Source organism: Artemia franciscana, chromosome 10 (genome assembly GCF_032884065.1).
Source record: "Artemia franciscana chromosome 10, ASM3288406v1, whole genome shotgun sequence".
In the NCBI taxonomy this organism is placed as follows: domain Eukaryota; kingdom Metazoa; phylum Arthropoda; class Branchiopoda; order Anostraca; family Artemiidae; genus Artemia; species Artemia franciscana.
The window spans coordinates 42,935,510-42,961,383 of NC_088872.1; the positions used below are offsets into that span (position 1 = coordinate 42,935,510).

Sequence of the window (25,874 nt, forward strand, 5' to 3'; positions counted from 1 at the left end):
TTTTTAATAAAAGGGTTAACTTTGTGATTCAAGTTTTGTCTTTTACTGTGAGCTATTTTTGAGGGGCTGCCCACTTCCCACCACCTGGTGGACATCTTGGAACGTCGTGTGTGCCACAATTCCCCTGTGCTTGGTACAGATTTGCCATGCTTTACAACCCTTTAACTAATTCGTATCGTATCTGACAGGAATCTATTCGAGAATTTCTGCAGGAGGAGGATAATGGCGAAAAAAAACTATTTCTGACAATCTGAATAATAAATGTCCAGAAATTTTTTCAGTAAGCACACAAAATTTGGTGTGCTATTTAAGAGACGAATATATTCATCATGTTCGAAAAATCAATTAAAGACAGTTTAAAATAACCAACAAGCTAAATTTGGTTGGGAAAAGTTAAACTCCTTCTTGTAATCATGGATTAATTTATGTGCCCAGTCAGGTTTTAAGACAACTCGGTGATGAAATCAAGTTAATTTAAAACAAAAATTTCAGAACAAGAATAAGACTAGTATGATGAAAATCGACAGAAAAAAACTGACTGTTACGTCACTGCATATCCCAAGTCAATGATGAACTTTGATTAGATTTATTGAAATCTGCTTTATATGTAGCATAAGTAGAACAGATTTAGAAGAGTCTATTCAAAAAAAGATAGTTGCTAAGTTGTCCAATAAAAAGGAGGTCTAAAAACCCTAAAAATCCCGAATCGATACTATCAGCTTCTTAAACTTGACATACTGCAGAAAAAGCACGGGTATAGGAAAGTCGCCAACGCAACGGTACCCGTAAACCTGATTTTTGTTGAGATCATTTTCTCGGGCTTATGTTTGGATATTCTGTAAGGACGTTTGAAAGGACGGCATCAGTAAGATGTTACAGTGACACAATTAAGGAATTTCGTTTGGATGCACTAAAAGAAAAATGAGGGTATGTTTGAATTTAAGGCTTCCTTCTCGTGTACTTTTGGCCATCCTGATAAAAATATCGACGAAGCTGCACAGAGACGGCTTCGTTTCACCTTAAATGCTTAATGTAGGCTACCTTAAAACGTCTGCCTTGTTGAAAATTAAATAAAAAAACTAGTTTTTTTAACTGAAAGTAAGGAGCGACATTAAAACTTAAAACGAACAGAAATTATTCCGTATATGAAATGGGTTGTCCCCTCCGCAGTCCCTCGCTCTTTACGCTAAAGTTTGACTCTTTGCCACAATTCTACTTTTTGAAACAACTAAAAACTTTAGCGTAAAGAGCGTGGGACTGCGGAGGGGACAACCCATTTCATATACGGAATAATTTCGGTTCGTTTTAAGTTTTAATGTCGCTCCTTACTTTCAGTTAAAAAAACTAGTTTTTTTATTTAATTTCTGAACGTTTTTGAATTAATGCATGTTTGATTTTGGCTCTCCGCACATAAATTATTGAAATGAAATTAGTATATTAATTTTTTTTTGGCTAAATGGCTTTCTCTTAGTTTTGATCAGACGATTTTGAGAAATAAGGGGTGGGGAAGGAGGCCTAGCTGCCCTCCAATTTTTCGGTTACTTAAAAAGGCTACTAGAACTTTTAATATTCAACGAACGTTTTTATTAATAAAAAAATATACGTAACTTAAGAATTAACTTACGTAACAAACTTTTATATTCTTATATTTTTATTATGTGTACGAGGAGGTTTGTACCCTCGTTAATACCTCGCTCTTTACACTAAATCGTAAGTTTTGTTCCAATTCTTTAAGAATGACCCCTGAATCAAATAGGCCGTAGAATAAATAGCTGAAATCACTAAAAATATTTTAGCATAAAGAGCGAGGTATTTATCTCCTCCTAAATACCTCGCTCTTTATGCTAAAGTATTTTTAGAACCCTTCATATGCGTAATAATCTCTGTTTGTTTTAAATTTCAATGCTATTCCTTACTTTCATTTGAAAAAACGTTTTCATGTTTATTTTTTCATTGTTTTTTTTTATAGTAATGCTAGAAAATCCTGCGCCCTTTTCATTGAATTTTTTTCCCCCATGGCATATTTATCCAAGGAAAGATCCTCCCACATAGCCCCCTCCCTCAACCCTACCCCCAAAACCAAAAAAATCCCCCTGAAAATGTCTGTACACTTCCCAATAACCATTATTATATGTAAACACTGGTTGAAGTTTGTAACTTGCAACCCCTCCCCCAGGGACTGTGGGGGAGTAAGTCATCCCCAAAAACATAGTTATTAAGATTTTCGACTATGCCAAACAAAATGGCTATCTCAAAATTTTGATCCGTTGACTTTGGGAAAAAATTGAGCGTGGGAGGGGGCCTAGATGCCCTCCAATTTTTTTAGTCACTTAAAAAGGGCACTAGAACTTTTCATTTCCGTTAGAATGAGCCCTCTTGCGACATTCTAGGACCACTTGGTCGATACGATGACCCCTGGGGAAAAAAAAACAAAAAAACAAACAAACAAATAAACACGCACCCGTGATTTGTCTTCTGGCAAAAAATGCAAAATTCCACATTTTTGTAGATAGGAGCTTGAAACTTCTACAGTAGGGTTCTCTGATACGCTGAATCTGATGGTGTCATTTTCGTTAAGATCCTACGACTTTTAGGGGGTGTTTCCCCCTATTTTCCTAAATAAGGCAAATTTTCTCAGGCTCGTAACTTTTGATGGCTAAGACTAAACTTGATGAAACTTATATATTTAAAATCAGCATTAAAATGCGATTCTTTTGATGTAGCTATTTATATCAAAATTCAATTTTTTAGAGTTTTGGTTACTATTGAGCCGGATCGCTCCTTACTACAGTTCGTTACCACGAACTGTTTGAAAACTGCTGTAATATTTTTCTTGTCCTGCAAAATACGATGAAATTTTGAATATTACCAACACGATTTGTTTTTTTTTTTCATGTTAAGTAGGAACAAATTAAAACAATAGGCCTACCTGTAGAAAAAGCCTACTGTTGTTTATTAGGACATTTGTTTCGTCTTTATGTTCACATTTTCGTTAAATGTTTACTTCCGTTCCAAGTGCTCTAAAGTGCGTATTACTGCATATAGCAAGATTCTGACGATTGCATATTGTTGCTTTGTCATTATTAGAGAAGCGCATCTATTTTCAGCTTTCTAAAATCCCCTCCAACGAGACTAAAAATGCGTAAAGTGGGCTTGCTTACAGGTAACGTTACCTGTAGAGTGAAGCGTATTAGTCCATGAGCCCCGCGGGCAGCAGGGCGAGGTCCATATTCTATGTTTATTCAACAAAGAGTGATAAAACTGAAAAAAAAATGCTCTATAGGTAATGTTACCTGTAAGCAAGCCCACTTCACGCATTTTTAGTTTGCCCCATGAATGAGGAGGGTTAACCAGAAATGGATGCGATTCTAGAATTAGTATTTCTAAGTGCTCTAAACTGGAAACTATGCTGTTTCGCAGCATAGTTTCCAGTTTAGAGCACTTGGAACGAAAGTAAACCTTTACCAAATTTTCATATTCTTTTTCGGCCTATTTCTTCGTCTCACTGCAGTCACATGGCCTCCCAATAGCCCATTACAAGGGGGATCACCTGTTATAAATCAGTGAGAGTGGGCCCCTGTGTCCAGGGGCGTAGCTCCAATATTTTATAGAGGGGCAAGAGGGGTCTTTGTCTCGAAAGTCAAGGTGTATGGGTTACACAATATTGTTTCTCCAAATTATTGGAGGGCAACTGCTCCCGGTCAATGTTCCTATTACCTGAACAATTGTTTAGGGTCATGAAACTATTGTTAATATATGCATTTTGACTTTTTGAGGATCTTTTCTCTCTTGCAAAACCACCGCAAACTCACCGTTATGGAGTTGTTATATATTTGCACATTAAGGGGGTGGGGGTAAAGCATAGCATATATTAAATACAGCAATAGTTAGTTTACGTATTTAATATATGCTATGCTTTACCCCCACCCCCCTGATGTGCAAATATACACCCCAAATTTGTTTCTAAACTATTACAAATTCGCGATTTCAAATATCCGATCAGCGAAAACGAAAATGAATGCAATTCTATATGTGTAAATTAAATAAAAAAAACAAGTTTTTTTTAGCTGAAAGTATGGAGCGACAATAAAACTTAAAACGAACAGAAATTACTTCGTATATGAAAGGGGCTACTTCCTCCTCAATGCCTCGCTCGTTACGCTAAAGTTTGACTCTTTCTCTTAACTCTACTTTTTAAATCAGTAAAAAACTTTAGCGTAAAGAGCGGGGCGTTGATGAAGAAGCAGCCCCTTTCATATACGAAGTATATTCTGTTCGTTTTAATTTTTACTGTCGTTCCTTACTTTTAGTTTTTTATTTAATTTCTGGTCGTTTTTGAATTAATGCATGTTTTGATCTTGGCTCTCCGCACATAAATAATTAAGACAAAATTTGTATATTAATTAATTGCAATTAATTGGAAGATTTTGAGAAAAAGAAGCGAAGGAGGAGGCCTAGTTGCCCTCCAAGTTTTTGATTACTTAAAAAAGCAACTAGAACTTTTAATTTCTTACAAACGTTTTCACTGGTAAAAAATATACGTAACTTACGAATTAGCTTACGTAACGAACTTCTATATTCGTATGTTTTTATTGCGTATATGAGGGGGTTCAACCCTCGTCGATACCTCGCTCTTTACACTAAAGCTTAGATTGTGTCCCAATTCCTTAAGAATGACCTCTGAATCGCAAAGGCCGTAGAATAAATAGTTGAAATTACTAAAAATACTTTAGCGGAAAGAGTGAGGTATAACGAGGAGGTAAACCCCTCATATGCGTAATAATTTTTGTTCGTTTTAAGTTTTAATGCTGCTCCTTACTTTCAGTAGAAGAAACTTTTCATATTTATTTTTTCATTGTTTTTTTAGATGAAGCTAGAAAATCGTGCGCCCCCTTCATTGAAATTCTCTTTTACCATGAGAAGTCTCTCCATGGAAATATCCTCTCACGTAACCCCACCCCCCCTCAACTCTCCCGCCTAAACCAAAAAAAATCCTCCTGAAAACGTCTGTACACTTCCCAGTAACCATTACTACATGTAAACACAGGTCAAAGTTTTCAACTTGCAGCCTTTCCCACGGGGACTGTGGGGGAGTAAGTCGTCCCCAAAGACATTGTTATTAGGTTTTTCGACTATGGTGAATAAAATGGCTATCTCAGAATTTGATCTGGTGACTTTGGGGGAAAAATGAGCGTGGGAGGGGGCCTAGGTGTCCTCCAATTTTTTTCACTTATAAAGGGCAATATAACTTTTAATTTAAATTAGGATGAGCCCTCTCACGACATTCCAGGACCACTGAGTCGAAACGATCACCCCTGGGAAAAAAAAAAAACTAAGAAAACAAATAAACACGCATCCGTGATCTGTCTTCTGGCAAAAAATGCCGGAAAATTCCAGAAAAAGGCAAAAAAATTCCAGATTTTTGTAGATAGGAGCTTGAAACTTCTACAGTTAGGTTCTCTGATAAGCTGAATCTGATGGTGTGATTTTCGTTAAGATTGTATGACTTTTAGGGGGTGTTTCTTCCTATTTTCTAAACTAAGGCAAATTTTCTCAGGCTCGTAACTTTTGATGGGTATAACTGATCTTGATGAAACTTGTATATTTAAAATTAGCATTAAAATAATATTCTTTTGATGTAACTATTGGTATCAAAATTCCATTTTTTAGAGTTTCGGTTACTATTGAGCCGGGTTGCTCCTTACTACAGTTCGTTACAGGATATTTGGGCCGGAATAACTCCATAACGGTGAGTTTGCGGTAGTTTTGCAAGAGAGAAAAGATGTTCCAAAAGTCAAAATGCATCTATTAAAAATAGTTTCATGACCCTAAACAATTGTTCAGGTAACAGGAACATTGACCCTGCCCCCTTGCCCCTCAGAAACGTTGCCACTACCTGTGTCCCAGCAAAATATATTTTGGCCATCAATTAACTGATTTGAGGTAATCTAATAACAACGCCTAGACTACAAACCCTTGGTGGTAAATTTTACATTGTTCATAGTATGGACTTACGAATAAAGTGAACATACGACTTAATACCATTTTTAAGCTCTTTACGAATATAATAATCGCTTTTATCACGAATTCAAATTTAAGCTCTTTTTGAGCTCTTGAAAATGACCTAGATATTTCTAGTTTTTGGGTATAAAAAAGGCTTAAAATAGCATAACCTAACCTAACTTAACAATTCTACGCCTTCTTCTTTCGGCTTTCATTTGTTCGATATTTTATCTAAAACACAGTCAATAATATGAACAACGAAAAATTTACCCCCTTTGCTAATTAAGTTGGCAAATAGTCCTAGATCCAAGATCGTGCTAAACTATATTTTTGTGAGATTTTAGATAATGGTGTTTTTGCTAATTTAAAGATTAGTCGATTAAGGTTGAATGGAGTATGGGATACCATTTTACTGTATGCCTTCTTCAGGACAAAACATTTTAACGGTAAAATTTTCACTTGTTACATATAGAAAAGTTATACTGCTTTGTTTTTTGGAAATGCTGCAGTAAAACTAAATCCCAGCCCTTTCCCTAATGCCTGGATGTAGCACTAGATTACATCCAAAAGTTCGCTGATTTTGCTGCTTCGAAATATTATTTGCACTTGACTCTCATCAGCAGTCAGTTCATAATACCAAATAACTCTAATTTGAAAAGACAAAATCATAAAATAACTAAATATTTCTATTTAGACTAGGACAACCTAAGATTCCTTAGTTTCTCTTAGGAATCAAACACCTGGACCCTTTATAGGGGAAAGGATAAATATGGCTGCTTCCAAAGATCTTTCTGAAACAAGATTAAGCTTTGGATCAATTTCTGAAAATTAATCCACCTAACTCCACTAGTTTCCGAGATACCCAGGTAAATTTTTCAATTTTCATATTATGGACTTACGAATAAAGTGAACATACCACTCAATACCTTTTTCAAGCTCTTTTCGAATATAATAATAGCTTTAATCGCAAATTTTGTTTGTTTCAAAGGTTAGGTTAGATTGCTTGTTTTAAGTTTGAAGACAATTTTTTAAGCCTTTTTAATACTCAAAAACTAGAAATATTTTGGTCATTTTCAAGAGCTCAAAAAGGGGTTAAATTTGAATTTGTGATAGAAGCGATTATTTTGTTCGTCAAGAGCTTAAAAAAAAACAGCGAGTGGTATGGTACCTGTATTTGTGAGTCAATAATATGAACAACGAAAATTTTACCGATACCGGTAATGTACCGATAAAATCTAGAATTTTATCCTTTATTTTTCCTCTTTTATTCAAAATCAATGACTTCAAAAATCTCTTTATGTAAATACTTATACCAATGTACATCTTTCATTTAAATTATAAACCTTGAGGGTGAACTGGTACAAACATTTCGTGCTAACGGTCTCTACCCAAACGATTCGTGAGAGCGGATTGAAAGTAAAGAGGAAACCTTGCCCATAGTAACCGAATCTCTAAAACCTAAGATTTTGATATCAATAAACACATTTTCTATGGTAATTCTAAATATATAAATTAGTTCAATTCAAAATTGCTCATAGTAAGCTACGAGCCTTAGAATATCTGCAGAATTTTAGAAAGGGGAGAAGGCACCCCTTAAAAGGGGTGTCGTGTTTGATGGAAACTGCGTTATCGTATCACACGTGTCCATCTACCTTATTTAAGAGAGTCCCTCCCTAATTATTACATGAGTATTTGTGGCGGAACTGATTATAATTACTTGATACTAATAAGTGACTAGGGATATTACGACAGACGAGCCGGATCACTTGAAAATTATGAGAATTGTACGCTACTTTTCATGTATATCCATTTATGTTAATAACTCCTTAATTATTTACTATTTTCTATTATTTTCCTTGGTTTTATGGTCCACATTTTCTGTAATAAATATCGTTATTACGATAATAAATGGTTATCTGCAAAAAGTGGCTGGGGCGATCACCCCAGGAGCAATATTTCACTATAAGACTTGAAAAACTCAATTTGGAATTTTGATAAGCAAAAGTGAACCTGTGACTTAATGACTAGGGGAGTCTGGATAGGTGTGCTTCCCATACTTAATGTATGCTGAATATAACATTGGAAATGGAGAGAGTATGTAATGTAATTTCAAATGAAATTAGAGAGTATAAAATTTATATATATATATATATATATATATATATATATATATATATATATATATATATATATATATATATATATATATATATATATATATATATATCATGAAAAGAGAAATCACCAATGCAACAGCACAAACACATAAAAAAAAAAAAGAGACAGAAGGAGAAAAGGAAGACTGTTTTCCTAAATTAGTGATTAATATAGACCAGCACTTGAATGAGACCTTAACCCTACTCATCCATACAATCACATAGGTCAAACAGCATAGCCAAACACAATCAACCATAAAGAATAATGCATGGACAGGCAGTCATGTCGTCAATAAGTATAAGTCGTCATTTACCAAACAATAGAAAAAATAATAAAGACAAATAATTCAGAGGCAACAACCCAACACAAGGGCTCATCAGGAGAATACACTGGCCTATAGGGTTTCGCCACTTAAATTCTCTACCCAGCCAAGTGTTGTGGCTACCACAGAATATCCATGGCATCCCCGTGTCAGGTATCACCCCCAAAATACATGCCTATGAAAAAAAAACCAGCAAATGTAAAACAACCAAGTAACACCAAAACAAGCTTATCCTGTTAATACATCCCTCTTTTTAGCAACAATAGGTAAACTAAATATGATAAAATTTACCAAATCACAAATATTAACACATTGCAAAAAAAAAATTTAATGAACTAAACAATTATAGAACTCATCTTTACCATGTGGCTATTTTTAAAAAAAATCCACTCTATTAGAAACACAATTCAAAATAAATGGCGCTGCATCATCATTTGTCGAACCTCCGAAATTAGTTGAAAATTTCTTAAGTATTTCCAGATAATTCTTTTGATATTTATTTAAAAGTTCATTATAATGAAAACTAAATCTTTTAAATTGCCAAGTTAATTTATTTGCAGAAAAACCTCTTGATATCAAGTTTTGGCTTAAGATTTTACTTCTATTTTTAAAATCAATATAATTACTACAAATCCTTGCATAACGAAGTAACTGTGAGAAAAACGCAGAATACGTGATATTTGAGTGTATATTACTTTCAGAGAATGGGAAACTAATCACTTCAAAATCAAAATCTTCCGTTTTATTATACATTTTAAAACTTAATTTATTATTATCACAAATATTAACATTTAAATCTAAGAAATGTTCTTCATGACCAGCGCCATGACTAGGTTCAAGAGTAAGCTCTGATGGATATATATTTTTAGAAATATCAATGAAATCCTTACATTTAAGACCAAAATATCATCTAAATATCTTTTATTATTTGACAAAACATGTTTTAAATCATTTGGATTAACTTTTTATTTTCATTTGAAAAGTTTCGTTTTTTATTTAATTCTGTAAAGATTAATTTACTTTAAGAGTTTAAAGTTGTCTTGTCTGATGAAATTTCTCCCACAGTAAAAACAACCCTTGCCATAAATTAGTCCAAAACTTTTCAATCTTTACGCATTTTTTTTCTCAGTTGATCAGTTTAAAATGAGCATTACAGTTTATCTAAATTAATAAGTAATCATGAATGTAAAGCTCAGGTCTGACCCTAAGAGAGGGATGGGGAGCATTTTCCATGGGGATGGAACTTGGAATAAATGTATGTTTTTGGACCACTATTTTTCAAATTTTATCGAACAGAAGCACTTCGGAAGAACAACAGGGAAGAGGGAATTCCCCTCCTAATATTTCCTATAGCCTATGGCATGTAAGCAATAAAGTTACTTATTAAATGAATGCACCGGTGAATATAAGTTGTTTTCACTAAGGAAATACTATTTATTTCCTTGATTTTCTCATGTGATGGATGCGATTTGGAAAAAAAAACCTGCCACTTAGACCTGGTTCTCTCCTTTTTAAAGGCATTCTTTTCAAACAGTTCGTGGTAATGAACTGTAGTAAAGAGCGATCCTGCTCAATAGTAACCGAAACTCTAAACAATGGAATTTTGATACTAATAGTTACATAAAAAAAATCGCATTATTATGCTGATTCTAAACATGTAAGTTTCATTAACTTTAGCCTTACCCATCAAAAGTTTTGAGCCTGTGAATATTCGCCTTATTTTAGAAAATAGGGGGATACACCCCCTAAAAGTCATAGAATCTTAACGAAAACCATACCATCAGATTTAGCGTACCAGAGAACCTTACTGTAGAAGTTTCAAGCTCCTATCTACAAAATTTCGTATTTTTTGCCAGAAGACAGATCACGGATGTGTTTTTGTTTATTTTCACGGATTTGTTTATTTGTTTTTTTTTTCCCAGGGGTGATCGTATCGACTCAGTGGTCCTGGAATGTCGTGAGAGGGCTCATCCTAATTTAAATTAAAAGTTATAGTGCCCTTTATGTGAAAAAATTGAAGGACACCTAGGCCCCCTCCCACGCTCATTTTTCCCAAAGTCACCGGATCAAAATTTTGAGATAGCCATTTTGTTCAGCATAGTCGAGAAACCTATAATTATGTCTTTTGGGACGACTTAATTCCCCACAGTCCCCAGGGGAGGGGCTACAAATTACAACTTTAACCATTGATTACATATAATAATGGTTCTTGGGAAGTGTACAGACAGTTTTCAGGGGGACTTTTTCACGTTGTGGCGGGCGGGTGGGTTGGGGGTAGGGGTTTAATTAAGTGGGAAGATCTTTCTATGGAGGAATTTATCATGAGGGAAGAGAATGTCCATGAAGGGACCGCAGGATTTTCTAGTATTTTTAAAAAAAATAATGAAAAAGTAAATATAAAATAAGTTTTTTCGGCTGGAAGTAAGGAGCAGCATTAAAACCTAAAACGAACAGATATTATTACGTATATAAGGGGGTTCGTCTCCTCCGCAATACCTCACTCTTTACGCTAAAGTATTTTTAGTAATTTCAACTATTTATTCTACGGCCTTTGCGATTCAGGGACAAAAAGAATTGGGACAAAATTCAAGCTTTAATGTAAAGAGCGAGGTATCGGCGAGGGGACGAACCCCCTCATATATGTATTCAAAATATAAAAATATAGAAGTTTGTTAAGTAAATTAATTTGTAAGTTTCGTATATTTATTACTAATAAAAACGTTCGTAAAAAAATAAAAAGTTCTAGTTGCCTTTTTTAAGTAACCAAAAATTAGAGGGCAACAAGGCCTCCTTCCCCACCCCTTTTATTATCAAAATTGTCCGATCAAAACTATGAGAAAGCCAATTAGCAAAAAAAAAATTAATATGCAAGTTTCGTTTTAAATATTCATTTACGGTGAGCCAAAATCAAAACATGCATTAATTAAAAAAACGTTCAAAAATTAAATAAAAAAAATAAGTTTTTCTAACTGCAAGTAAGGAGCGACATTAAAACTTAAAACGAACAGAAATTATTCCGTATATGCAAGGGGTTATCCCCTCCTCAACGCCTCGCTGTTTACGCTAAAGTTTTTTATTGGTTTAAAAAGTAGAATTGTGACAGTGAGTCACACCAAAAAGTGTTTGCAATCATTCCTTTCTTGTTTCTCTTCACTACTTTACTTTGAAATAAAAGTGGCGGAAGTAATTTTGCATGACAGGAATGACTCGTCACTATCATTATTCCTCTGTAATGAAAAATTGTCAAAACGAAGAGGTCGTTGTTTATGGACCAGTGAAACCCCTAGGGATTTCTTCATGCAAGGCGACAATTTTTCAAGAGCAGAACTTTTCAGAAATTACGGCTAATTGCTTTGCTTTGCCGGTGGCGTCAATTCACAAGCATTTAGGAGCAGGGCAATATGTACTATCAAAGTCTAGGAAGGGGGGTGTGTGTGCTTTTTCAATAAAATGCCAGAAAGACATTTTTCAATAGAATATTGCAAAAAATTTATAGATTTTTGGAATCTATCTATGTGATCTAAATCTATGGGAGGCAAAAAAATAGTGGGCTTATGTTCCTCTCCCCAAATTGGATTGCATTCTGTCGGATTGAGGCCAAATTTTAGCTTGATCCTATTTATCTGTCATCCAATTTATCCAAAATGCGTTGAAGGCTATCTTTATACAACTGTCTCACGTTGTTATATATTCTTTTTAGGCAGTATTATAAGTCTTTTATAGGGAACATTGTTGTATCCACAGGGGGGGGGTACCCTCTTTGAACTCCCCTCGAAATTTTGTCCGACTGGCGCAAAAATAACAAAATGCCATACCATATACTACAATAGTAGTATTGTCTTAAGCTACGCCCAGCTTAAGCTTCATGTCGCCCAGTTAAATAATAGGTCTTTATGTTGGCGAATATTCAGATTGTTTTTGTTTCCGATCTGAATAATTCCTTTATCCGTCTAAATGGTACAGAAATGAGTAGATTAGATGACGGTTCCCCTTTTCTGCTCATTGCTCAATAAACTTATTGCTTCAATTGTACATGGCAAGATTTGACAGGACTGTTGGAACTCCACCCCCCTCCCCCCAAGCAAATTACATGGTGTAATTTGATAGGAATGTTTACACGTTTATCCTACAGATCAATGAATAACCTTTGACAATTATTCTTACTGATAAATCTAATTGAGTTTTGATAAATTTAGTTTCTATGTCACTAGAACCGACACATTTCATATATGTGGATTTTGATTATATGGGAGAGAAAAAAAACATTTTGAAAGATAATACATAAAACAATACCTACATTATAATAGGTTTTAGCAAACTGCAAGTTAAACTTCATTGTAAATCACAGGAGACTGTGTGAAGGTGCTTTTTAGGCCCTGCACAGGGTAATTTTTATTTCTTTCGTTTGAACATAGTTCGTCTTGTGCGAGGGTCGGCTTAAGTTTATCCTTCGTCGGTATCTCTCGTTAACTATTAATTCAAAACGAGTTGTTTTTCCTAAAAAAGAAAAAGGACGTCAAGGCTCGAAAAAAAAATACCCTATGTATAAAACAGACTGACGCTCTTTCAACCTTCCAAGCTTTACTATTAAATTTAAACTGTATTTATGAAGTTTAATAAAAGTCTCAGATATGAAAAAGAGAAATAATGTCTTGGAACAAGGCCAATAAATAAAATGTTTGTACTCACAATTTGACTGTGCGTGATACATTTTAGTGTGCTTTTATAAATTGCAAACTAAACTTTACCGTACTTGCTGGGAGCTAAAAGCGGTGGAAGCCTCCTTCCATTCATAGTAATTTGTGTAAGTTTCTACTTCCTGTTTTTATGGCACTTGGTATTAACCAAGTAAAATAAAGCAATCGCAAATTATGTCGATCTGTCGGTCTGTCTGTCTGTCGGTCCCGGTTTTGCTACTTTAGGCACTTCCAGGTAAACTAGGACGATGAAATTTGGCAGGCGTATCAGAGACCGGACCAGGTTAAATTAGAGATAGTCGTTTTCCCGATTTGACCATCCGGGGGAGAGTGGGGGTCCGGTTAATTCGGAAAAAATAGAAAAAATGAAGTATTTCTAACTTACGAACGTTTGATCAGATCTTTATGAAATTTGATGTTTGGAAGGATATCGTGGTTCAGAGCTCATGTTTCAAATCCCGACCGGACCTGGTAACATTGGGGGGAGTTGGGAGAGGGAAACCTAAAATCTTGGAAAACACTTAGAGTGGAGGGATCGGGATGAAACTTGGTGGGGAAAATAAGCACATTTCCTAGATACATGATTGACATAACCGGAACGGATCCGCTCTCTTTGGGGTATTTGGGGGAGGGGGAGGGTTAATTCTGAAAAATTAGAGCAAACGAGGTATTTTTAACTTACGAACGGGTGATCGGATCTCAATGAAATTTGATATTTAGAAGGATATCGTGTCTCAAAGCTGTTTTTTTAAATCCTGACCGGATCTGTTGACATCGGGTGGAGTTTGGGGGGACCTAAAATCATGGGAAACGCTTAGAGTGGAGGGATCGGGATGAAACTTGATGAGAGGAATAAAAATAAGTCGTGACTGAAATAATCGGACCGGATCCGCTCTCTTTGGTGGAGTTGGGTGGGGGGGGGGGTGTAATTAAGAAAAATGAGGTATTTGTAACTTACGAATAGGTGATCAGATCTTAATGAAATTTGATATTTAGAATGGTCTTGTGCTTTAAAGCTCTTATTTTAAATTCCGACCAGATCCTGTGACATTGGGGGGAGTTGGAGGGGGAAACCGAAATTCTTGGAAAACGTGAAAATTGGGATATTTTTATCTTACGAATATGTGATCGGATCTTAATGAAACTTTATATATAGAAGGATCTTATGTCTCAGATGCTCCATTTTCGACTTGAATTGGATCCGGGGACATGGGGGGCTGGAGGTGGGAAACAGAAATATTGGAAAACGCTTAGAGTGGAGAGATCGGGATGAAACTTGATGGGAAGAATAAGCACAAGTTCTAAATATGTAATTGACATAATTGGAACGGATCCGTTCTCTTTGGAGGAGCTGGGGGTGTTAATTTGAAAAAATTAGAAAAATTGAGGTATTTTTAACTTAAGAACGGGTGAACGGATCTTAATGAAATTTAATATTTAGAAGGAATTCATTTCTCAGAGCTCTTATTTCAAATACCGACCAGATCTGTTGACATTGGAGGGAGTTGGAGGGGAAAATTGGAAATCTTGAAAAAAGCTTAGAGTGGAGGAATCGGGATGAAGCTTGGTGGATAGAATAAGCAAATGTCGTAGATACATGATTGACATAGCCGTGCTGGATTCGCTTTCTTTCGGGGAGTTGGGGGGAAGGGTTCAGTGCTTTGGCGAGTTTGGTGCTTCTGGACGTGCTAAGACGATGGAAATTGGTAGGCGTGTCAGGGACTGCACAAATTGACTTGATAAAGTCGTTTTCCCAGATTCGACCATCTGGGAGGCTAAAAGGAGAGGAAAAATTAGAAGAAATGAGGTATTTATAACTTACGAGTGGGTGATCGGATCTTTATAAATTTTGATATTTAGAAGGACATCGTGACTCAGAACTCTTATTTTAAATCCTGACCGGCATTAAGCCTCTGATTTTCCTTTTAAATCAATCTATTGATTCTTAGAATTTTGTTAGAGCTCATACTATATGATCTATTGGCTCTTACCTCTTCTGGCCTCGTCACAAGTGCCATATGAGCTCTTAGCTCTTCTTTTGAAAGGTGAAGAGGGGAATTACTATGAAGATTAAAGGAAGAGTGAATATGTGCTTTGATGTCCCCCTCCCCCAGTCCTTACGGGATTGCCTATGATCGAATTTCATATAAATTACTTGCCGAAAGAAAACTTTGTAAACGTTTCTTTTTTGTCATGGGAAAATAAAATTTAGAATTTTATGTAAGAATCATGGTTTTTCATTTTTATCTTTATTTCGCTTAGGAATTATGAGATTTTTTATGTAAAACTACATCTTTGTCAATATCAGCATGTTGAAATGCAAAAAAAAAAGAAAAGTAAGTAAAACTGATTGGTTAAATTTGACAACGCTTTTGTCTGTGAAAATTCGAACATCAACAACCCAGTATTCTCGATGGACTCGAAGACAACTACATCTTTAAAGGAACTTTCTTAAAGGAAAGCTGTGCTTTTTCAAGCTGTTTGGTGCCATCTTCTTGAAAGCATTTCAGCTAATTTTTGGCTGATTTTTCACCCAAGTTTCTTCCTTTTAAATTCGGCACCCACTGCTACTTAAATCTGAACTCCATATTGATTTCCTGATCTATTTTCGAAGTCCTAATGCTTCTTTAAGATTTCCACTGAACCGATCATTTTTACTGTTTTTTGTACTTTAAGTCATTTAACCAGCCTCTTCTGTAAAGTAAAACAAATCTGTTAGTGAGATTATAATATGTTAGCCGCAGCAACCTTGAATCTGAGTTTAAGAATAACTTTCAAAAATAAAATTTTACAATACTGCAAGTCATAGACTCATACTATTTTCTGCCGATACATTGCGGAATTGTTTTTTTTTCTTGCCACAAAAATCAATAAAAATATTTGCCAAATTGATTGGTAAGCTATTGTTAGATATCTGTCAGTGTTCAAACAGATTGCCTATTGTTTGCTATCGTATACTACTGCTTAACTACTTCATATTATAAAAAGACAATTGTGTTTGTGGCTTTTATAGTTGGCTGCCATTGAATTGAGAAAAAGAAAACAAAATTTTAACTTCTACAGAGTATAAGTAAAAGTGGATCGAATATCACTTTCTTTCTCCCTCATCCATGTCTTCTTTACTAATTACGTATTGGCTAATAAAGCGTAAAAAAATATTTATCATGTCTGTTTTTCACGAAGAGTTAAAACCCTAGGGATTTTTTTTTTTTTTTTTTTTTTTTTTTTTTTTTTTTTTTTTTTTTTTTTTTTTTTTATAGACTTTTGATCCATGTTAAATTAGAAAAAACGAACTTCTTATGATGAAAGCAAAGAGCGAGGTTCAAAACTAAAACAAACAAAAATTACTGTTTCGCAGTTTATCGAGTAAAACCTTTTTCCAAAAAAATTTGTGGAATTTCGTTATATTTGTAGAATTCTAGAAAAAAAATCCCAGTGCTGATGTATGAATATTTTGCTATGAATTTTGTCAGATGAATCAGACATTTCTTGAACGTTGGGTTACATGTGTGGAAAATCACTGAACTCCGTAAATTTAGATAACAAAAAGGGCTCGCGATTTCATACTGATTTTAAGACTTGTGTTCTGATTTCTGGTTGCTCTGGCAAAAGCACTCTAGAATTTTTAAGCATACTAAATAAAAAAAAACAAGTTTTTTAACTGAAAGTAAGGAGTGACATTAAAACTTAAAACGAACAAAAATTACCTTGTATATGAAAGGGGCTCTTCCTCCTTAACGCCCAGCTCTTTACGCTAAAGTTTGACTCTTTCTCGTAACTCTACATTTTAAAACAGTAAATACTTTAGCGTAAAGAGCGGGGCGTTGAGGAGGAAAAGCCCGTTTCACATACGGAGTAATTTCTGCTCGTTTTAAGTTTTAATGTCGCTCCTTACTTTCAATAAAAAAAATTGATTTTTTTATTTAGTTTTTGAACGTTTTTAATTAATGTATGTTTTGATTTTGGCTCTCCGCACATAAATAATTAAAAGACATTTGCATATTAACTTTTTTGGCTAAATGACTTCTCATAGTTTTAATTCGAAGATTTTGATAAGAAAATGAGCGGGGGAGGAGGCCCAGTTGCCCTCCAATTTTTTGATTACTTGAAAAGGCAACTAGAACTTTTAATTTTTTACGAACGTTTTCATTAGTAAAAAATATACGTAGCTTACGAATTAACTTACGTAACGAACTTCTATATTCGTATGTTTTTATTACGTATATGAGGGGGTTCACCCCCTCGTCAATACCTTGCTCTTTGCACTAAAGCTTAAATTTTGCCCCAATTCCTTAAGAATGACCCCTGAATCACAAAGGCCGTAATATAAATAGTTGAAATTACTCTGCTTTTTAAGAAAATCAAAATACCTTAGCATAAAGAGCGAGGTATTACGGAAGGTGAACCCCTCATATGCGCAATAATTTCTGTTCGTTTTAAGGTGTAATGCTGCTCCTTACTTTCAGTTGAAAAAACTTTTCATATTTTTTTCATTGTTTTTTAAATAATGCTAGAAAATCATACACCCCTTTCATTGAAATTCTCTTCCCCCATGACAAATTCCTCCACGGAAAGATCCTCCCCTGTATCCCCCCCCCAAAACCAAAAATATCCCCTGAAAACTTCTGTTCACTTCCCTGTAACCATTACTACATGTAAACACTGGTCAAAGTTTGTAACTTGCAGCCCCTCCCATGGGGACTGTGGGGGAGTAAGTCGTCCCCAAGGACATAGTTATTCGCTTTATCGACTGTGGTGAATAAAATGGCTATCTCATAGTTTTGATCCGGTGACTTTGGTGAAAAACGAGCTTGGGATGGGGCCTATGTGCCCTCCAATTTTTTGGTCACTTAAAAAGGGCACTAGAACTTTTAATTTCCGTTAGAATGAGTCATCTTGCGAAATTCTACGACCACTGAGTCGATACGATCACCCCTGGAAAAAAAGAAAACAAAAAAACAAATAAACACGCACCCGTGATCTGTCTTCTGGCAGAAAATGCGAAGTTCCACATTTTTGCTTATAGGAGCTTGAAACTTCTGCATTATGGTTCTCTGATACGCTGAATCTGATGGGTGTGATTTTCGTTAAGATTGTATGACTTTTAGGGGGTGTTTTCCCCTATTATCTAAAATGAGGTTAATTTTCTCAGGCTCGTAACTTTTGATGAGTAAGACTAAACTTGATGAAATGTATATATTTAAAATCAGCATTAAAATGCGATTCTGTTGATGTAACTATTGGTACCAAATTCCATTTTTTAGAGTCTCGGTTACTATTGAGCCGGGTCGCTCCTTACTACAGTTCGTTACCACGAACTGTTTGATAAGCGAAAAAAGATTTTATTTCAACGAAAATCGATAGGATTTTTGGAGAATTTCAAAACCCAAAAATCAATTTTTTTCTGGGTTTTCATTTGAAAAAAAAAAACTTGTTTTTTTAATCCAGCTGAAAATTTTCTCCGGACAGTGCCCCCCGAACAACTGCAAATATAAAATTCAGTCGGCAAGTAAAAAGTAAGACAAATAAAAAGAATTTTGTATTGGTATTTTTGTAAATTCCACCCGTAGAAAATTTCGCCTGGTAAGTTCACCCCGGAAAATTCTCTCCCTATGTAAAATCCTGCTATTGGAAATTCTACCTTTGAGGAATTGAATTTACAACAAAATTTCTAAGGTTATGCTAATAAAGTTTAGAAAATCAAATAAATACAAGCATACCGGGGCCGGGCGAAGCCTGGGGCTTCCGATGCAATATATACATATATCCTATATCATATATATATATATATATATATATATATATATATATATATATATATATATATATATATATATATATATATATACATATATATATATAAATATATATATATATATATGTATATATATATTTATATATATATATATATATATATATATATACATATATATATATATATATATATATATATAATATATACTACTACTACTCCTAATAGCTCACCGCAGCACCAAGCCGCCTGAGGCCAACACAGCCTACGTGCTCCTCCTCCTTCCCAGTCTATTCAAAGCCTCCCACTTTACACCCTCCCAAGAAGTTCCATTTCCTTCAAATCTTTCTTTATGACATCCTCCCACCCCAGACGAGGACGACCTACTTTCCGTTTATCCCTAGACAGTTGGCCGACAAGGACAATCTTCTGCAGTCTGTCATCCTTCATCCGCAGAAAGTGCCCTAGCCATCTCAATCTTTCTTTCATTATAACTCTAGAAAGCGGGATTGAGCCGCACTTTTTTTTACAGCCTACTGTTTGAAACACGATCGGTTAGCCGGGTACCCAGAACAATCCGTAGACGATTTCTCTGGAATTCCGCTTTTCGCTTTTCGAAGCTCCCATATTTCAGAGTCATATTTGACCACTGTCATCACTGTACTTTCCAATATTCCAATATTGGTTTGCAGACTTATCTTCCTATTGTTCCAAACTTTTTGACCCTGGTACTTATCCCTGAGCCTTGGCTATTCTACTTTTAACATCTTCACTGCTCCCGCCGTCGTTACTAATAATACTTCCAGAGTAAGTGAAGCTGCCAACTTGATCAATCTTTTCGTTACCCATCATCACCCTTCCATTTTCACTTATTCCTAGCCTTAGTGACTTAGTCCTCTTAAAATTAATTTTCAAACCAATGCTAGCACCCTGAATTCGCAAAAACTCTAAAAGTTCATTCGTTTTGCTCACAGTTTCATCTAGGATGCTTAAATCATCAACATAATCTAAGTCCAGGAGAGTTTTTCTTCCCCATTTGATTCCGTCGTCTCCCATTGCCTTTCTTGTGCTCTTTAACACAAATTCCATCAAAATGATCCATATAAAGAGGTATAGAACACAATCTTACTTAACTCCAGATTTAATTGGAAAACTAGCTGCTAACCCAATTCCTACCTTAACCGAAGCAGTATTATTCTCGTACATAGCACTAATCGCTTTAATGTATTTGTCTGGTATACCCTATAAGGATAAGACCTTTGCCAAAGCTCTTCTATCAATAGAATTGAACTCTTGCTCATAATCTATAAAACTGAGGACCAAAAATGTTTGACAACTAATGCACTTCTCAGTTATTAACCTAAGAGTAAAAATTTTGTCGACACATCCTCTACCTTAGCTAAAACTGCACTGTTCTTCTATTAAAACTTTGTCTACGGCATCTCTCAGTCTAAAAGGTATCATATTGCTAAGTAATTTGCTTCCTACAGAGACATGACTAATGCTTCAGTAATTACGACACTCACTCTTATCACCTTTCTTATACAGTGGTTTAATTAAGGCTTTCCTAAAATCGTTAGGTACTTCCCCTTTTTCAAAAATCACATTCGTAAACTTCAGTAGCTTATTTTTATCCTCGGAGCCACCATATTTAAAAAACTCATTTACCACACTATCAGCACCTGGAGTCTTATTATTTTTTAATCCTTTTAGTACTGTCGCTAATTCTTCCTCAAAAAACAAATCTTGCTTCACATCCAAGTTATCAAAAACTTTTTAATTTTCCTTTATATCTTTTCCTGCAACTGTATCTCGGTTTAGAACTTTCTCAAAATTTTCCGCAAATCTCTCTTTAACTCTATCCTTATCACTAATTGTGGCCCCGTTCCTATTTTTAACTAGGAGTCAAGTCTGGATTGATTAATCCCTCTCAATTTATTAATATGCCAGTATGATATTTTACTATTATGCCGTCTAGCTGCATCTTCCAGATCCTCGGCACTTTTATCCATGGCCTCCACTTCACACCTCCTTAGTACGCATTTTAATGCTTTCTCCACTTTCTTCACATTCCTTTTGTTTTCATATGATCTATCACTCAGATAATTTTTGTACAGACCAATTCTCTTCTCTATCAAACATAAAGCTTCTTCACTAATATTCCTAGCCGAAGTCTTAACTTTCTTCCCTAAGACATCATCAGCAACTTCACAAATTTTTTCTAAAATTATTCCAACCATCTTCAACATTGTCAAAAATTAAACTCTCAAGTCTAGTATTCAACTGTTCCTGGAAAGTTTCTCTCAAATTCTCATCGTGGAGTCTACAAACATCAAAAATTCCCGGGAGGTAGTTACACCTCCTAAATTTCAGCTTTAGATTAACCCTAGACACTACTAGATGGTGATCTTTACTTGTAACATCACTAGCAGCACTCCTATGTGTCCTAGTATTTTGTATTGATCCTGTCAGTCTTCGATTTACTATAACATAATCAACAAGGGTTTCTGTCTTACCCTCACGTGAGCACCATGTCAACTTATGGGCCATTTTATGACCAAACATCGTATTGGCTATAACTAGATTGTTATACCTACAAATTTGCAAAATCTGTATCCATTACTGTTTTCTTTTCCTATACTAAATTTACCAAGGCTAGCATACCGTCTATCCCTATGTCTACCAACCTAGACGTCGAAATCTCCTAGTAAAAACACCATATCTCTACCTTGGACCCTGTCTATTTGCTCCTGTAATTGGAAGTAAAATTTATCTGAGTCACAAGTATCTCCCTCAGTTGGTTCAACATGGGCCTATGCTACTATGACTGATACCCTGAACTCTTTAGTTATAAACTGAACAATTAGTGTTCTATTCTTAATGCCTTCCCAGCCTAAACAAGATTTATCAGCTTTCTTATTTATCATGAGCTTTACTCCCTGCCTCTTACTGTATCCCATCCTTCCTGCCTGAGTAACCAAATTCTATATTACCTAATTTCATGCTTTCTACCCCTAGGGTATGAGTTTCTGAAACTCCTAGTAAGTCCAGTTCGAATCCTCTGAATTCGTCAGTAAAATGTCAATACGATAATCATTTTTTAACGTCGTAACATTCCAAGGTCCAATTTTCATGTTCTTTAAATCGTTGAAATTATTTTGGCCGCAAGAAAAGCATTGATACTGGATGCCAGTGCAGGACGGAATCACATATCTTATTAAGTCTACACAAAAGCTCTTAAGGCAGCTTAGAACCGGAGAGCAAGAAGTACCTTGGACCTCCAGTATGAAAGGAGACTTAGTGCAATTTTGGGCCCATCTTGGTCACAACATGGTTTTTAGCACTTGGCAATCCTCTTCTATATCCTCTTCTTATATATATATATATATATATATATATATATATATATATATATATATATATATATATATATATATATATATATATATATATATATATATATATATATATATATATATATATATATATGTAAAACAATATTTATTTGAAAAAAGTATAAGTATTTGGAAAACAATGTTTATAATAAAAACAATGTAATTATAATGAAGTATTTGGACAGCGTGAAATTAGAAAACAAATTCGCACCTTATAATATACAGAATAATTTCAGCTAACAAATTTTGCATGCAGATCCGCTATATTTTACCCCACTCCCTTAATGTGCAAATAAATAGCCCAAATTTGTTTCTAAAGTATTTTATTTTCATTTTTTTTTGGTATATATCAGTAGGATTAACCTAACTTCACTTTTCGAGTGGGGCTCGTATAACAGATAAGTACCATAGCATATATATATATATATATATATATATATATATATATATATATATATATATATATATATATATATATATCCTAGTTTTCGTAATTGGGTGAAATGAATCAGCATTGTCAACAGAAGTATAGTTTAGCTATTTGATAAATAGTATATGGCCAACTGCGCCCTTTCTTTTGTTACAGATGTGACAGCTTTGAAAAAAGGTTGTCGAGCAACTTTCCTTTTTCAAACGATATCAATCTTTAGGTTCCTTTGAAATTGAATTCCTAATACGCACCAGACACTGTACACATGTGTGACGCCAAATTATTTTAATTGTTTTTGCTGCGTTACGAAATGCGAAGCAGACATAAATCTGACTTTACGAAACTTCCTGAAAAATGTGCACACCTCAGTGTTTTGATAAGTTGAATTTCAATGCGAAAAAATCTTCTCAATAGTAATGGACAAAATTAGTTTTGTTTTTTACTTTTTCTCCAGCTGTACTGAAGATAGCAGGTCAACCGTTAACGTTACTTTGTAAGCTCAGTCAGAGTTGACACCACTCTAAATGGGAATCTAGAGAAATCTGGGACAAAAACATGGGAAGCGCCGGATCATATACCCCCTGTCGCGCTCCCGGCCTAAGGCATTGAATCAGACGATTGATATCTGCGCCTCGCAGACCATTGGCCAGCAAACGATAACTTTTTTTTTCTTTAATACTAATAGCTGACCTGCAACCGTTTGCTGCGGTGCCTCTTACTTTAGATCAGCTATTCGTTACCTGAAGTTATCTCCAGGACGAAGAAAAAGATCCGTAGAATAAACCGTAATATAAAAGCAATCTACATTCTTAAGTGAAATATGAACCTGTGGAGTCGCTTAGGGGTCAGTAAACATTGCCTCTTTGATGACAGCCTTTTACGCTGTCCTTCTGATCTTAACTTTTGCCTCAATATCCTTCATTCTTTAGTACTAAGTCTGGTACAGTACTTGTTTTAGAGTCATACCTGTAGACAGAGGTGTATGGTAGCCGAAAGTTGCACAAGGTTGATGCAATGCACCCCCCCCCCTTCGTTCCACTAAAAAAATCTTGCAATTTGGGCCTGAATTTTCTTTTCTTACCTCCCATGATTATGGACCTGTGCACACCCATTATTTTACTTTCTTCTTTCAGATATTTTTATCGCTGGTAGTTTGTCTATCAGCTGCCAACAGTGTATATGGCGAAGATTTATTAGCCTTAGAAAGTCAGGGAGTTGAAGAACTCCTAGCGCTAGAAAGTAGAGGACTACCACCGGAGCCAGTGAAAGCGCCGTCAAGTCAAATTCGAGAAATATCTGATATTTTTTCAGATGCAGACGACAAAGAGTGGCCCGTCATTCAAAAAGAACGGCAAAACCGACAAGACGCTGATGTCTCAAGTCAGCTTTCAAATGACCGGATTAGAGCTTACTTCGGTGAAGATGCCAAACCGGCTTATGGAGAAAGAGACCCCGAGACAGGGAAAGTCAGCCTGCCAAACAAAAAGATTCAGGTATTGTATTCGTTAACTATACTCCAATGGTATTCAATTTCATATGAGACAAAAAAAATTGATGGATTAGATTGCTTGTCAACAGTGTGACGGTAATGACTGGTTAATTTTCTCTACTATATTAATTATTGTAAGGCATATGGCAGATGTTGATTAAAGCTGCAATTTCTCTTTTTTGGAAGGTTTTACTGAAAAGTATTGGTATGTTCTGTTTCAAATAAAGAATAAAATGGAACCTTGTTTGTCGAACCTAATATGCTCCAGAAATGTGGTCGAATACCGATTTGTTCGAAATGGGAAGCAAATTTTCCCTGAAACATTAGTTAAAGTTGATGGTGCACTTTAACCGTCTGATAAACTTTTATGCAAATATGTGTCCAAAGTTATATACAGTTTAAAAAGACCTGTATTTAAACGATAGATAAGAAGAGGGAGGAGAGGAAGAAGATTAAATAATTTAGATAAGAATAGATAAGATAAGAAGAGCACATTGTTTTGAAAAGGAGTTCTTCACCACATTCTATTGGGTGGCCAGGTCAGAGTCACAAACGTTTATCAACAAGTTTAATATAGTTTCTTCCTTTAATTCAATTATTTATTCTGATAGCTGTTGTTTCCCTATGGAATCACTGATACCTTTCTTAGGACCCATGCCTAAGGGTTAAAGAGGCCGTCATGCAGTAAATATCACAAATAAACGCAGATGTGCACAACAAGACCTTGAACACCAGTTCAACACGGATGTAGTTTGCACTCTACTACATAGGGTATTGCATTTAAACTCTGAATATATGTTCAGTCAGCAGAGCATTTTGTCTTAAAAACGTTCATCAATGTCCAAATTGTTCGACTTTAGACCACCGTGGTTTAAAGACCACTGGCTTTTGGCCACCGGGCTTCCAGGGTCGAGCCGTTTTCAACAATATATCATAAAATTTTCAGAATTTCGGTATCTGATAACTAAATTAGTATAGAATTCCTGTGCATGGACGCGTTGTTATTTACAATCTTTCAACGAAAACATTTTTTGGTGAAGCAACTTACTTTATCCGCCGGTGCTTATTAATAATAAATAACTTTAAAAAACCTCTGGTTTTGTGATAGATTTTATGTTAAAAAGATATGTGATAATGTTTCCAAAGCGACCAAGCCCCCTTCTTGGATTTCTTGTAAAAAATACTTTCTTGTAAAATTATACAAAAAGTATTAAAGAAAAAAAAATCTTGCTTACCGTTTATACAACTGAAAAATTGGTTCAAAGAAACTGACTCGTGATGTTTCCCTATATTTGTGCCTAGACTCCTGAAAAAAAAGTAGCGCTTTGAAACCGGAAAACACAAAACTGAAAACACAAAACCGGCTGAACAAAATAAAATTGGGAGCAGAGAAGTCCTTAAGTAGCCCGTCATTTGTAAAAGACCAATTTATGGGACTCTCAATAACATTTCACCTGCCATGAGATCAAAACGTTTTGTCATAGGATTTTTTTATCTGACTCACTTAGCAAGCTCATTTTTCAGTAAAGCGCTAGTCTTCCATAATTCTAAAGATGTAGTGAAGATATCACAAGTTAGGTTAATTGAATCAGTTTTTCAGATACGGTGTCTGTAGTTAAATTATTGCAC

At 35.1% G+C, this 25,874-nt stretch overlaps 1 protein-coding gene across 1 annotated transcript in view; it reads left to right on the forward strand.

The window, feature by feature from the left end:
- The first annotated feature begins 803 nt into the window (after positions 1 to 803).
- The window catches only part of LOC136032216 (uncharacterized), a 37,562-nt gene continuing 12,491 nt past the window's right edge, over positions 804 to 25,874 (forward strand). Inside the window, exons 1-2 of the mRNA XM_065712428.1 lie at positions 804 to 927; positions 23,890 to 24,249. Coding sequence (XP_065568500.1) covers positions 922 to 927; positions 23,890 to 24,249 — 366 coding nt within the window. The 5' untranslated portion in view covers positions 804 to 921. The remainder of the gene's footprint in view (positions 928 to 23,889; positions 24,250 to 25,874) is intronic.